This window comes from Apis dorsata, unplaced genomic scaffold (assembly GCF_000469605.1).
Source record: "Apis dorsata unplaced genomic scaffold, Apis dorsata 1.3 scaffold_19, whole genome shotgun sequence".
Taxonomy (NCBI): domain Eukaryota; kingdom Metazoa; phylum Arthropoda; class Insecta; order Hymenoptera; family Apidae; genus Apis; species Apis dorsata.
The window spans coordinates 456437-469284 of record NW_006263321.1 but is presented as its reverse complement, the minus strand read 5'-3'; the positions used below and the strand labels follow the sequence as shown (position 1 = coordinate 469284).

The 12848-nt window shown below is 27.9% G+C and overlaps 3 protein-coding genes across 3 annotated transcripts in view; all 3 read right to left on the bottom strand.

Moving 5' to 3' along the window:
• Positions 1-3663, bottom strand: part of LOC102676806 (glypican-6) — a 105980-nt gene extending 102317 nt beyond the window's left edge. Inside the window, exon 1 of the mRNA XM_006607826.2 lies at positions 3110-3663. Within this exon, the coding sequence (XP_006607889.1) occupies positions 3110-3260 (151 nt within the window). The 5' untranslated portion in view covers positions 3261-3663. The remainder of the gene's footprint in view (positions 1-3109) is intronic.
• Positions 3664-4318: 655 nt separating this feature from the next.
• On the bottom strand, positions 4319-7984 carry LOC102676584 (WD repeat-containing protein 35). Its single transcript, XM_006607825.2, has one exon. The coding sequence runs from the start codon at positions 7939-7941 to the stop codon at positions 4384-4386; it is 3558 nt and encodes a 1185-aa protein (XP_006607888.1). The 5' UTR covers positions 7942-7984; the 3' UTR covers positions 4319-4383.
• Positions 7985-8696: 712 nt separating this feature from the next.
• Positions 8697-12843, bottom strand: LOC102676449 (tonsoku-like protein; the record flags this gene model as incomplete). The annotated part of the gene is made up of 5 exons (XM_006607824.2): positions 8697-9721; positions 9785-11764; positions 11869-12284; positions 12370-12538; positions 12669-12843. Coding segments are annotated over 5 exons (3699 nt in total), but the record flags the coding sequence as incomplete, so codon positions are not given.
• Positions 12844-12848: the final 5 nt, after the last annotated feature.

The window sequence follows — 12848 nt, the reverse complement described above, 5'->3', positions numbered from 1 at the left end:
AGAGAGAGAGAGAGAGAGAGAGAGAGAATTAATCGCGCCGAATACTCCAGTCGAGCAACAGTAAAATCCCCAGATAATACTAAAGACGGCTCGCGTAGAACGTAGAACTCCTTCATAGCCTGTTCAACACGCCGGAACATTTGTTAGCGTCTATGGTGATCCTAAGCCCTGACGGAACTCCCGGAGAAGCCGGTCGAATAGGATTTCTTGCCGGTTTTACAAACTCCGTCCATTTAATCCGCTGGATTCTTTACACTGGATGTACGATGTATGTGAATAATGAACAGGAAACAGAAGTGATTCGCGAGGAATATTTATTATATTGAAAAACCGGAATTATTATTATTATTTCTGAATAGATGCCAACTTTTTTTTATTGTTCATAAATTTTTAATATTATCTACCATCTTCAAGAAAACTAAAATTCTAAAAAAAAGAAAAAAAAATCGAATATGAATATCAGTCAATGAAATAATTATTTTCGGTTCATCTTTAATAAAATTATTTCTGAGATTGAGATAGTAAGAAATCGTGAATGGAAACGTGACACGATAACAAATGTAAATTAATGTGAAAGTAAATGTATCAAAATAAACGAAGAATTGTATCAAATATCGCAATTACTAGAATCGAAAAGTAAATGTTATCTCGCGAGATAGTAAGTCTGAAAGTTTAAATAGCAATTTGCACAGCTATTCGTCGCCCTGAATATTGCATCAGGTAGTCGACACGTGAGAAAAAGAAGAAATTTCGAGCAAAAAATAAATAGTGAAAGATCGTAAATTTAAAAATTCAATGGATCAAAAAAGCGTAATGCTTTTTCGGATCCACTTATTAATTGTTAAACGCATTTTTTTTTTTTACGATCGCGTTGACGCGACGAAATAAAACTGTTCATCGATTTAGATTAATTTTCATCCATACAGAGTTGGCAACCGATGATGCGTCTGGAATCCATCGCTAACTTGTCAACGCGAACGAAATAGAGGGAATACGAACGATTAACGATTCTCGGTTAGAGACCATGCTTATGACAGGTTAGACAACGTTCATGATTTGAACAGTTTCGAGCTCCTGATGGAATGTCTATGGTTTTGGATTTCGATACTGTAATATGATCCAATCTATGATAACAGTAGGGAGTTTAATGATCACTATCCTTGATAAATATCGCTTTGATTTGATAACATGAAATTAATAAAATAACAAGCAATCTTTGTTGTACAAAATCGTACGAATAAATTATATCGAAACTCGCATGCTTTTTTGTGCGCATGCGCAATGTAGTTAACGTGCACGTTCAACACGGTGCACTATGATAAATCGCGAACGTCTTGAATTATTTTTCTTTCTTTATTTTTTCGTGATATATCATTTGCACTCACTGCTTCATATTCTTTCACGGTTCTTTATCTACCCTGTGAAATCCACACAACTTTCTTTTCATCTCGCCGATAAACACGAATATGATTATATGGAAAAACGAATCAAAAATAAAAGTGTTTATAAGTGTTTATAATAAATGGCGAAATGATTGTGCCATTGAGCGAAATGTATATGAAATATCCTTGTACATATAGATTTTAATAATTTGAAAAAAAATGTTATAACATACAATAATAGATTTCTATTAATTTTGCATCGTTTTCTTTATCCATTAAAAAAAATCGAAATTCAGATATATGAATTATTTTTTTTTTATTAAACAAATATGTATAAATTTATGAAATATAACATATCGATGAAAATTGTTAATGAAGAAATTGCAAATTTTTAATAAAATTTACAATTTTCATCGATAGAAATATATATATGTTGTATAAAAATTTTCATATTTATTTATGTACATATATATATTTAATATTTTATATAAATTATTTATAATATATAAATGCATATCATTTATAATGATAATAATGCATTCCATAAGATATGTTTACCAATAGTTATAGAAATCTTCTTAATCACTTATAGAAATCTATAGGATCAATATTTTTTTAACAATTATATACAATTGTATGTATATATATATATATTATTTCTTTCTAATTAAAATATTAATCTAATTTAAAAATACCTATTCCGCTTTCACCATTTTAAAAATTATATATCATTTGATTATACTAACGGAACATACGATTCCTTATTATCTATTCGGCACAAGTAAATATACTTTTGAAGCTGGATGTATTTGATTGCACCCACCGATAAAGTCAGACAGGTTCTTTGTACTCGTATAAAGTGTATATGTATATATATCCGGGTGATAAACCAATGTATTTAGTTATATAGGTGTGAATACTCTTATCCATTAGCTAACTTACGTAGGATAAAACGTAAAATTTTTGAACTATATTATAATATATCTTAAAATTTTTGACAAACATTTAAAAACATCTATAAATAAAATGAAACATTTGTACAATACATCCATCCAATTTCAAGATGCGAAAATTTTTCTTTTATTTGTTTTTCTTTTACGAATCGAGTCCCCTTCGCGAAGAAACGCAACTCATAATTCATTAACTATAAATATTTTTACGTTGAACGTATTCTTCTGCTTTTGAATCATTTTAATGAAATACCATCGAATAAATTATAGATAACTATAAATTATGAGTATGTTTATTCTAATTCTGAATATATAAATACTTTAAATTTTATTACTTGTTTTTTATTCCTATGTTGTGCTTTTTTTCTTATTCTTTTGAGAAATTTCATTGAACATAAATATTATAAATCAAGAATTTTTATTAAAAATTTATTTTTAAAACTGTCTATTATATATGAAATTCGATAAAAACGATAAAATAATTATAATATAAACAATATAAAAAAACGAAATTAAATTAAAAGATTTATCGAATATGATTCTATTCAAAATAAATATAAAAAACTAAAACAGTTTTAATTTTATTTGTTTTATTAATTATTTTAATAATATTCAAAAATAATCAAACATTACGAACTTTTAAATTACGCCGCAATTTTCAAATTTTCTACACTCGCGCCATCTTTAAAAATTGTTGTCAGTTTGTTCGGAATGAATCATAATTTTATTCGAAAATGAAATTCGTATTAAACAGAAAAAATTCAAATAAAAACTTACATGAAATTGCCTCCTTGGGAATGTCAGTGGCCGGAAAACCTTGCGACTCGAAGTACGATCTGACAGCGTCACATTTCAATCCGGCGTGCACCGTAGTCGTCGTGACGCTAAGGGTCAGGATAACACATAATATCGGTAGCATAGCACTCATAATTATTCCCGTGGCGAACACTCGCGATACACTCACGAACTGACGCGACAAATACGCGGGATATGACACTCACGTTTGTACATTCGCGAATAAATGACTTCGTAATCGTGACTCGGTTTGGCAAGCACGTTAGACAATTCCAGGCGGATAGCGCCACGATGATTTCGGTAATTAAAAAATTATAATTCGAAAGAAATGCCGAAAATATTCGTGAAAAAAGGACGATAATCCGATACGATATCTCCTTCCTCCTCGTTCGACGCGCACTGACCGACTCGTGGAAGGAACGCGTGCCGACAGTGGTGCGCGCATGCGCAATATTCAAAAAACGTTTGAATAGAAGAGATTGAAATTTTATAATACAGTATTTACGCGCCAAATCAGTTGCCATGCGCAAACTGAAAAATTTATTTAAATTTTTTATATGAATTTAAATTTTTATAATCTGGGAAAAATATTCATCAAAAAAGAATTCCATAAAATTTTTAATATGGATGATAATACATACTACTAATATTAATAAATATTATTATAATAATGGACGGTATTAATATTTCAACTATTGAACGGATATTACAAACTAAATATAATTATACAATTAAATTGCACAAATACATTATTCTTAATAATAGTATATAAAAAATACATTTGAAATGAAAAATGCAATAATTAAAATTAATTAAATTAAAATTAATTCCTAAAGAAGGAAATACAAATATAATTTTATAAATGAGATCAAAAATTATTCTCTTTTTTAGTCACAATAATTGTCACCAACTCGCATGTCTTTAAATAATATATTCTATATATATATATTAAATAAAAATATCATATAATTGCTCTATTATTTATATTATTAATTTAAATAAGCATTGCTATATAATTTGCTATATATGAATTCTATATATATATATATATATATATATATAATGAAGAAATTGTACAATGTCGATTATTTAAGTAGTAAAAAGAATTAGAATCAATTCTTTTAGCAATATATAATACATAACTATAAAAAAATATATTCGACACAAGTCTAAAGTTCGCTAGTATATTTGTTAAAAGCGCAAACATAAAATATTTGTTTGGTAATGCATGCTTAATGCATTCTTACAAGTTTTCATTACATATATGTAACTGTACTATGACACAAGGGACAAGCATTAATATTAACCACATCTCGTTCTGTAGCAACGTGATGTCTGCAAACAGTGCAAATCCATGCATTGCTTAGATCCATTAGTGGTTTTCCAGACATGATACAAGGAGGAAATCTGGTCATGCAATTAGGACAAGCAACACACCAATCAGGCACTAGACTTTCGCAATTTGTACATTCTGCTTTAGAATTACGAACATCTTGAGGACTATGTTTGGTAAAAATTTCCACAGCTAAATCCTCGTATTCTTCTCTAGTCGTCTCTGATATAGTTTCTAAAGATTCTAATTTAACGAACGCCTTAGAGCAAACTGCAAAAGCATGATTAACTGCACTTGATAGAGCAAGCAAACAATAAATATCTTCAGGTTGTAAAATCTCTTCGTATTCTCTTAATCTCAGAGCTGTTTTCATGGCTGCGTCGAAATTTCCTAAATATATCTGTCTATTGGTTAATAAAAGAAAATGATAAGCCTCTGCACCTTTCCAAGCATTTTCTATCACCTGACTATCTTCGTTATTCTCTGTTAATCCCATCACAACGTTACTTCGACCGCCTTTAATAGCTGGAGTACTATTGATGTGGTCTTCAATTAGCAAAGCTGCTAAGATATAAATCTTTTTTACACGTAATGGATTCATTCTAGTTTTTGCTTGCTCTTCTGCTAATTTGAACAATAGCTTCGCTGCTTCTAAGTTATGATTTGCTTTCTTGTATAATTCTATGGCTTGCAATCTCTTACCATTAGACAAAAGATGATTGGCATATTTATTCAATAATTCATCTATTTGAGCCATTTTATATGTTTTTGCTAATTCAACTGCTTGGTCCCAATGATTTAAGCGGACACACGTATCCACGGCTAATTTCACATCTCCGTATTTTATATATGCTGCCACTGCCTGGGAACACATACCTACAGAACCTAACATTCTTGCTACTGTTTTTAAAAGAGGACTTTTATCTGGTAGCTGTTGTACTATTCCTGCTAATTGAACGAAATCTTCTAATTTGTAATAACATTCTATAAGTTTTTCCAAATTTCTAGTCTTTTCATAATATTCTTTTGCACCTTCCCAATTCTGTATTTCAGTATAATATTCGCCAATTTTATTGTAAGCATATTCCATTTGTTTATCAGATCCGCCGATACCCATTTTCATTAATTGTACAACTCGAAAATAATCTCCTAATTTTTGACGCAATGAAATAGCAAGATCTCTTCTATCCATATCTAAATATAACTTTTCTGCTTCATCATAGTTGCTAAGAAAAGCAGCCACTTCGGCTTTTTTCAATTGATCGTTATGCACGTTCTGCAAACGTTTAATGAATTGTATTCCCAAATAATCTGTGCAACGAACCATTGCATTTTCTGCAGTCTCCAAATCTAATTTTTGTAAAGCTGATTCAGCTAACAAGCGCCACAATCGTGGATGTGGATTGTCTTGAATGAAATTGTTGGCTTCTTTTAATCCTACTTTCATCAACAATTCTCTAGTATCCCTTAAGGATTTTACTTCTAAATCTACTATTAATTCATTTTTTGTATCTTCCGGATTTTGCATGAGATCATCCAGTAAAACGCAACGTATTTCTAAATCTTTAAATGAGCAAATATATCCAGAACAAGATATTGGTTCTTCAGGATCGAATTCTCTTAAAACATACATTCTAGTTTTTTCTATAATTGCTAATAAAGTGGGATTATCTTGTGCCCAGCACATAGCCCATACATCTTTTCTTTCAAACTTGTTTATTTCGTTCTCTGATTCTTCATCTTTCGAAATAATATTTTTTCTAGAATCAGTTTCTAAATCTAACATAGTCAAAATACCATTCAAATCCATAATAGCTACCCGTGACGAATCACAATTGATTGCAATCTTGTAAAGTTTACAAGATGTATTGTATCTATTTGTAAGAGTTATTTGAGATAAAGAATATCTTTGAATCATTCCTGATTCTCTACCTATCAATAGAATCTTATCAGTTGCACACAAACAACAAATTGGATCCATAGTAGCTTTAGTATTAATAGGTGCTTCAAAGGATCTGTCTTTATCTAAATCTTGAATGACTTCTGTCACTCCAGTTGGAGTTTCATCAATATGGTAAATCTTGTCTCTTCTAATTCTTCCTGCATGTAACATGGAATTACGAGGAGTACGATAACTCCAAACTAAAAAATTGTTCTTGGATGCTGTAATAATCACATTGTTAGTCATTGTCACCCATAATGGGTCCAGATCTATATATTTCGTATCTATTGGAGTGGCAATTGTATTGCATACTAAAAGTGCAAATTGTTCTGATCCTTGAGCAAGATCATTTTTTATCGCTAAAACACAATGATCTCCACATGAAGCTATAGAAATCAATGCTCTTACATTCTTAGTACAATAAGTATTATTTGTTGTATTCCAAAATATAATGCAAATGCCATCCTTAGTGATCTTTTCATTCGTATATACAACAGTGTTACTAAAGTAAGTCCATTTATAATCTAAACGAATATTTGCAAAATAAATGTGAGAGTCAACTGATAAAGCTACTCTAAGGGATCCTCCTTCCCATGCACAACATGTGACTTCTCTACCAGGTATTTTTAAAGTTCTCATATGTTTACCAAATGGAGTATAAAATTGAATAACATTAATGTCTTTTGCTTCTCCATTACCTAATAATGGTATCATACCAGTTACAGCTAATATGGATCCATAACTATTCCAACAACACCATGCTGCTGTCATACCAGTTTCTATTACAATTGGATTATCATCATTTGTATCTTTCATGAGCTGTATTTTGCCATTTCTGTAACAAACAGCTAAAGTAGGAGAATCTAAGCCAATATAACCATTTCTTCCATCGTACCATTGCAAAGAAACTATTGTTTGAATTTGGCCACTATTAAGTGGTAACATATTTAATTTTGTTAAAAATACACCTTGATTGTCAAAGAGATGAACTTCTCCATTTTTTATACCAAATAATAATAATTTTCCATCTGGAGACCACTGTACAGCAGCAAGAGCTATATTTTTTAATTCTTTTCCCCAAATTCTATTGCCATCAACTGAACCTACAATAACTGCTCCATCTTCATAAACTATACATATTTTTAACCCATCTAAACTCCATGCCATTCCTTTAACTATTGATTTATTGCAATTGTTTATCATTTCATCATACCAGGAACCTTTATATAGCATCCAAACTATGATTACACCATTCTGATCACTTGAAGTTAATTTCTGATGTTGTTCATTCCATGTAATTACTTGTACATGTCCATTGTGACCTTCCAAAGTTTGATTCATACTTAAATTACTTGCAGCTGTTAAATTTCTAGACTTTGCACCACTAATAGAACCACTGACATTGGAATCTACTCTAAGCACTTTTAAAAGACCATCTTCTCCACCTACAGCTATATAACCTTCTCTTTGATTCCATGCTATACAATTTAATCGAAAATTATTTGGTATTGCTATTTTTTTGCTCAAATATACAAACATCTTTTTCACATTTAATTATCATTAGCTATCTTATATTCTTTGTTAAACTTCTGAAAAGTTAAAATTTCTGAAAGAAATATATTAATATATATATATATAATTTACAAAACATATGCTATAATTTATTTATCGTAATTTTAATTTTTACAATTAGAATTATTATTACACTTACATTATTAAACAATATTAATATCATTCATCAAAAAACGAAACGATCGTTATAAATATTATCTGTTATAAATATTTATTTATATTATTGTTTTATAGATTGTTTCGTATTTAAGAAAAATTTTTAAACATATTATTTAAATACTCATTTATTATTTAATCATATATATTTTATATAACTTTTATCTATTTTGATTGAATGCTAATTTTAAGGTTATAAACAATTAAAAAAGCGTGTATATAGCTATATGTATACGTATATATATATACATATATACTTCAGCATTGCATTCAAAACCGATGAAGTTTCCATTCACATCGATGCTTCTTTCTTATTTCAATTCTTTGCACATATAATAAATGAATAATTGAAAAAATATTTATTTAGATTTAAATAATATATATATTTATTAAACATATATATAATTTATTGATTTAAATATATATATAAAATACTATAATGAAAAATATTTTTAATTAAAATAAATTTAATCGATAAAAATAAACTTAAAACAAATGATTTATATAAAAATACAGTACTTTAAATTACTATCAATTAAAGACAATAATGTAAAATATAAAAAATATTTTAAAGTGAATAATTTGTCTGTAATTTGTAATTTATTAAAATTATATATATAGCAAATAAAAATTCAATTTTCTATTTCTACTATGGGTTTAAAAATAGTAAGATTATGTGGCAGTTTTTTCATAACACCCTTTCCTCGCCATAACTGAAGCCAACAATCACATACATTTGAATACATATTTGCAATTAATGTACAAATTTCAGGTCTTTCAATAAATATTCCAGAATTAGGAAAATTAACAATATTCTCGCATCCACTAATATCGATATGTCTTAATGTTGGTGTATGTTCTAAAAGTAAATTCAAAGATTGTACTCCTATTTTTCTATTTCCTCTGAGTACTAATTTCGAAAGATTTGATACACGCGATAATATATTTTTAATATCAATATCTAATAATTCGCAAAAAGTAAGTTCTAAAGATTCTAAATTTATAAATGAAATATTTGTTTCATTAAAAATATTTTTTACCACATTGAATTCGCTAGAAATAGTGTTCGATAAATTTAAATTAAGCAATTGTCTTTGTAAAGTAATATAGAATTTATCTTTATTGATACTATTCCAAGAAATATCTAAATTCGCTAAACTAAAGTTGTTTGAAAGAAATTGAAAATTATGCAATTGACAATATCGTAAATTTAATGTCCGAAGTTGCGTCAAAGGAGTAAAAAGTTTGCACAAGATTTCTTGATTACATGGCCCAAGTGGATTATAACTAAGGTCTAAAAACTTAAGTTTTAAAGGTAATTTTTCTAATTTACTTAAACATTTAGAATCTATATCACATCCTTGAAGACATAATTCTTGCAAACTTGACAATCTTAAAATACAATTATTCAGAACTTCTCCGATTTCATGTAGTTCACCACCAGATAAATCTAATATCTGAACATTCTTCTGATATTCCAAAGTTTTTAATAAAGATATAAGTTCCTCCTTTTTAATATTTTCTTGTTTCAAGCGTAAAATGAATGTGTTTTCGCATGATTTCAAACATTTTAATATACATTCTCGAATATCTAAAAATATTGAAGACTTAGTATGAATTAAAATTACAAATGTATTATTTAAAGACTGCTTACCTATATTAAAATTTTTACATATCGTTTTATATCGTTCAATAATAGAAGGAGTTTCTAAATGAATTATTTCGCATATCAAATTTTTAACAACATCTCCTTCATTTAATATTGTGAACACGTTATTGCAATTAATTACAATACCATTCATAGTTTTTAATTCTAACTTTACTCTACATCCACTATCATTATAAAATTTAGTTTCAATATCAGTTACAATTTCTTCTATCAATGGTCTAATTGTATTTGAAAATTCTATTTGTATTTTAAATATTTTTCCATCCACAGAGATATTTAAAATAACTGATTTCATAGTATCGATTTCTCCTAATTCAAATCCTGTGTTAGTTGGAATTAAAGATGAAGAACTATGAGAAGTAGAATTTTTAGTAAATCCAATTGATAACAAAGATATTTGCTGATTTTTCTTTTGAATTTTATTTTCACTAAAGGTTTGTATTGTTTCAGTATCATAATCATTACTATCCTCTTGTATCATATTATATTCATTATCTTTTATTATGAGATCATTTATTTTCGATCGTTTTAAATTTTTTTCATCATCGATGTCTTCATTACTTGATTTTCTTTTTATTATCGAAGAAAAATTTTCATCAGAGAATTTTTTGTTACTAGCACTTTCATTCATATCATCTTCTAACCAATTATCTAAAAGGATCTCCTCACTATTCAAAAGAGGATTCATATTTTTTTTCATAGATGACAAAGATGTTCCAATTGGATCAATTCTATGTTTCAAACTAGCTATAGTTCTTTTATAATCTTCACCTGCAGAAATTTTTTTTACAATTACAGCTTTATCTGTGATATGAGTTCTTGAATTACATGGAGATTCATGAATGCGTTTCGAAATTTTTTTTACGCTTATCGGTATCATAACAGATAATATTTTATGTATTTCATCATAATCTCTTTGATCTTCAGGAGATAAAAAATCAACGCGATCCTTCCATTGTTCTAAACAATCTAATACAGTATCATCTTCATTCGTTTTAAGAATTACATTTGCTCCATGTTCAATTAGAAGCTTCATCATGGTAAAATTGCCACAGGAAGCTGCATCATGAAGAGGAGTAACACCCTGACACATTAAACTTCCAGGATCATTTACATCTGCACCATATTTCAATAATAATTTAGCAATTTCTACATGACCATGATTAGCAGCTTCATGAAGAGGAGTCCAACCAAAATGATCTCTAACATTTATTAAATGACCAGATTCTAATAATTTTTCTACAATTTCAATATTACCATTAATACAAGCCACATGAAGTTGTGTTTCTCCTTTTTCATTTCTTTTTATTGCAATTGATTTTTTTCTGGTCCGTTTTTTATTTTTTATATTTTCTTTAATTTTCAATTCTGCTTCGACATCAGACAAATCTTCTAAACAAATATCTTCGCCGATATGATTTTCTTCTGATTCGCTTTCACTATCTATATTGCTACTTAATTTCTCTAACATATCTAATTTTATTTTAAGTGCTTCTATTTCTTCAGTTTTACTAGAATTGTTTAAATAATTTAAATGTTCTTTTAAAACACTAGCTTCTAAAGAAACATCATTACAAACTTTTGCATTTTTCAAAGCTAAATTATAAACTTCTTGAATCTTTTCATCATTTGCTTTAACAGCTATCAATAGATCTGCTAAAAATAAAGCAGATCTACATATTTCACGTGGATCTGTACATAATTCTAATTCTCTATGAGCAAAATCCAGTGCTTCATTATATTGTCTAATATCTTTTAGAGTTTGTGCTAAACTTAATAAAGCTGCTCCTCTACGATCACTTTTAATCTCTTCTGCGCACACGAGCATTTTTCTATAATATTTGATGGCTTTTTCAAAACACTGTACAGCTACTGCTGCATCTCCTAATGTTTCATATAATTTCAACTTACTACTCATATTTTCTTCTGTACATAAAGCTTCTTCACTTGCTTGTAATGTTACAACTATAAACAAATTATTTTTTAACATTATATATATATATATATCTTAGTTTTTATAATTTATTAAAAAAATTTATTAAAAAATTCATATTTAAAATCAAAAATACCTATCCTAAGACATTTTTCTATTTGATTTTTAAAATCTTGCGGTAAATTATTCATAACATAAAGAGACACCAATATTTTTCGAGCTTCAGACCATCTTTCTATTTTTAAAAGTAATTCTGCTTGAAAAAATCGTGCTTCTGCTTTTAAAATTGAATTATCAATTTCAGTTGCATTTTCAAAATGTTTTAACGCCAATTCATAATCATAATTTCGTTCGCGAATTCCTGCAAGAGCAATTTGCGTTCTATGGAAATCTTCCCGCAAATTATGTGTTTCACATAATATTGCAGCTTTTTCCATTAAATCCACAGCTTCTTGATGATTTTTTTCAGCTTGTAATACCAAACCCAAATTTAACAACAATCGTGCTCTCATTGTAATTAATTCTTTCAATTCAATATCAGTATCTCCCAATCTAAATAAAACATAAATATATTATTTGTAATTTGCTTATATATATTTAATATTAAATTAATAAAAAAAATTAAAAAAAATATAACTCATTGCAAAGACGTATGCTCTTCATGTATACTTTTCTTGCATTTGTGAGAATATCAGTTTTTTTTTCGGATTTTTCAGGCAAACTTTCAGCCCAACAAAAATATGTTCTACCTAATGTTGCATAAGCTCTTTGTTCTTCTAATAAATTTTTTATATCCTTGGCTCCTTCTATCTAACAAAAAAACTTTTTATAATTATATAATTTTCTAATAATATAAATTTCTTTTATTAATTTCTTTTATTAATATGAACATTTTGAAAATATTTTATATTTATAATAAATATTTTAAACACAAACCCAAGTAAAAATTTTGATGTTTTAATGCTTCTTCATATGTACCAATATTTATATGAATTTCTCCAATCATTCTATGAGCTATTGCTATATTTAATTTATCTTCTAATATATTACAGATTTCCAACTGTTGTGTATACTCCTGTAAAGCTTCTTCATACTTGCTATTTTCAAAATATACAT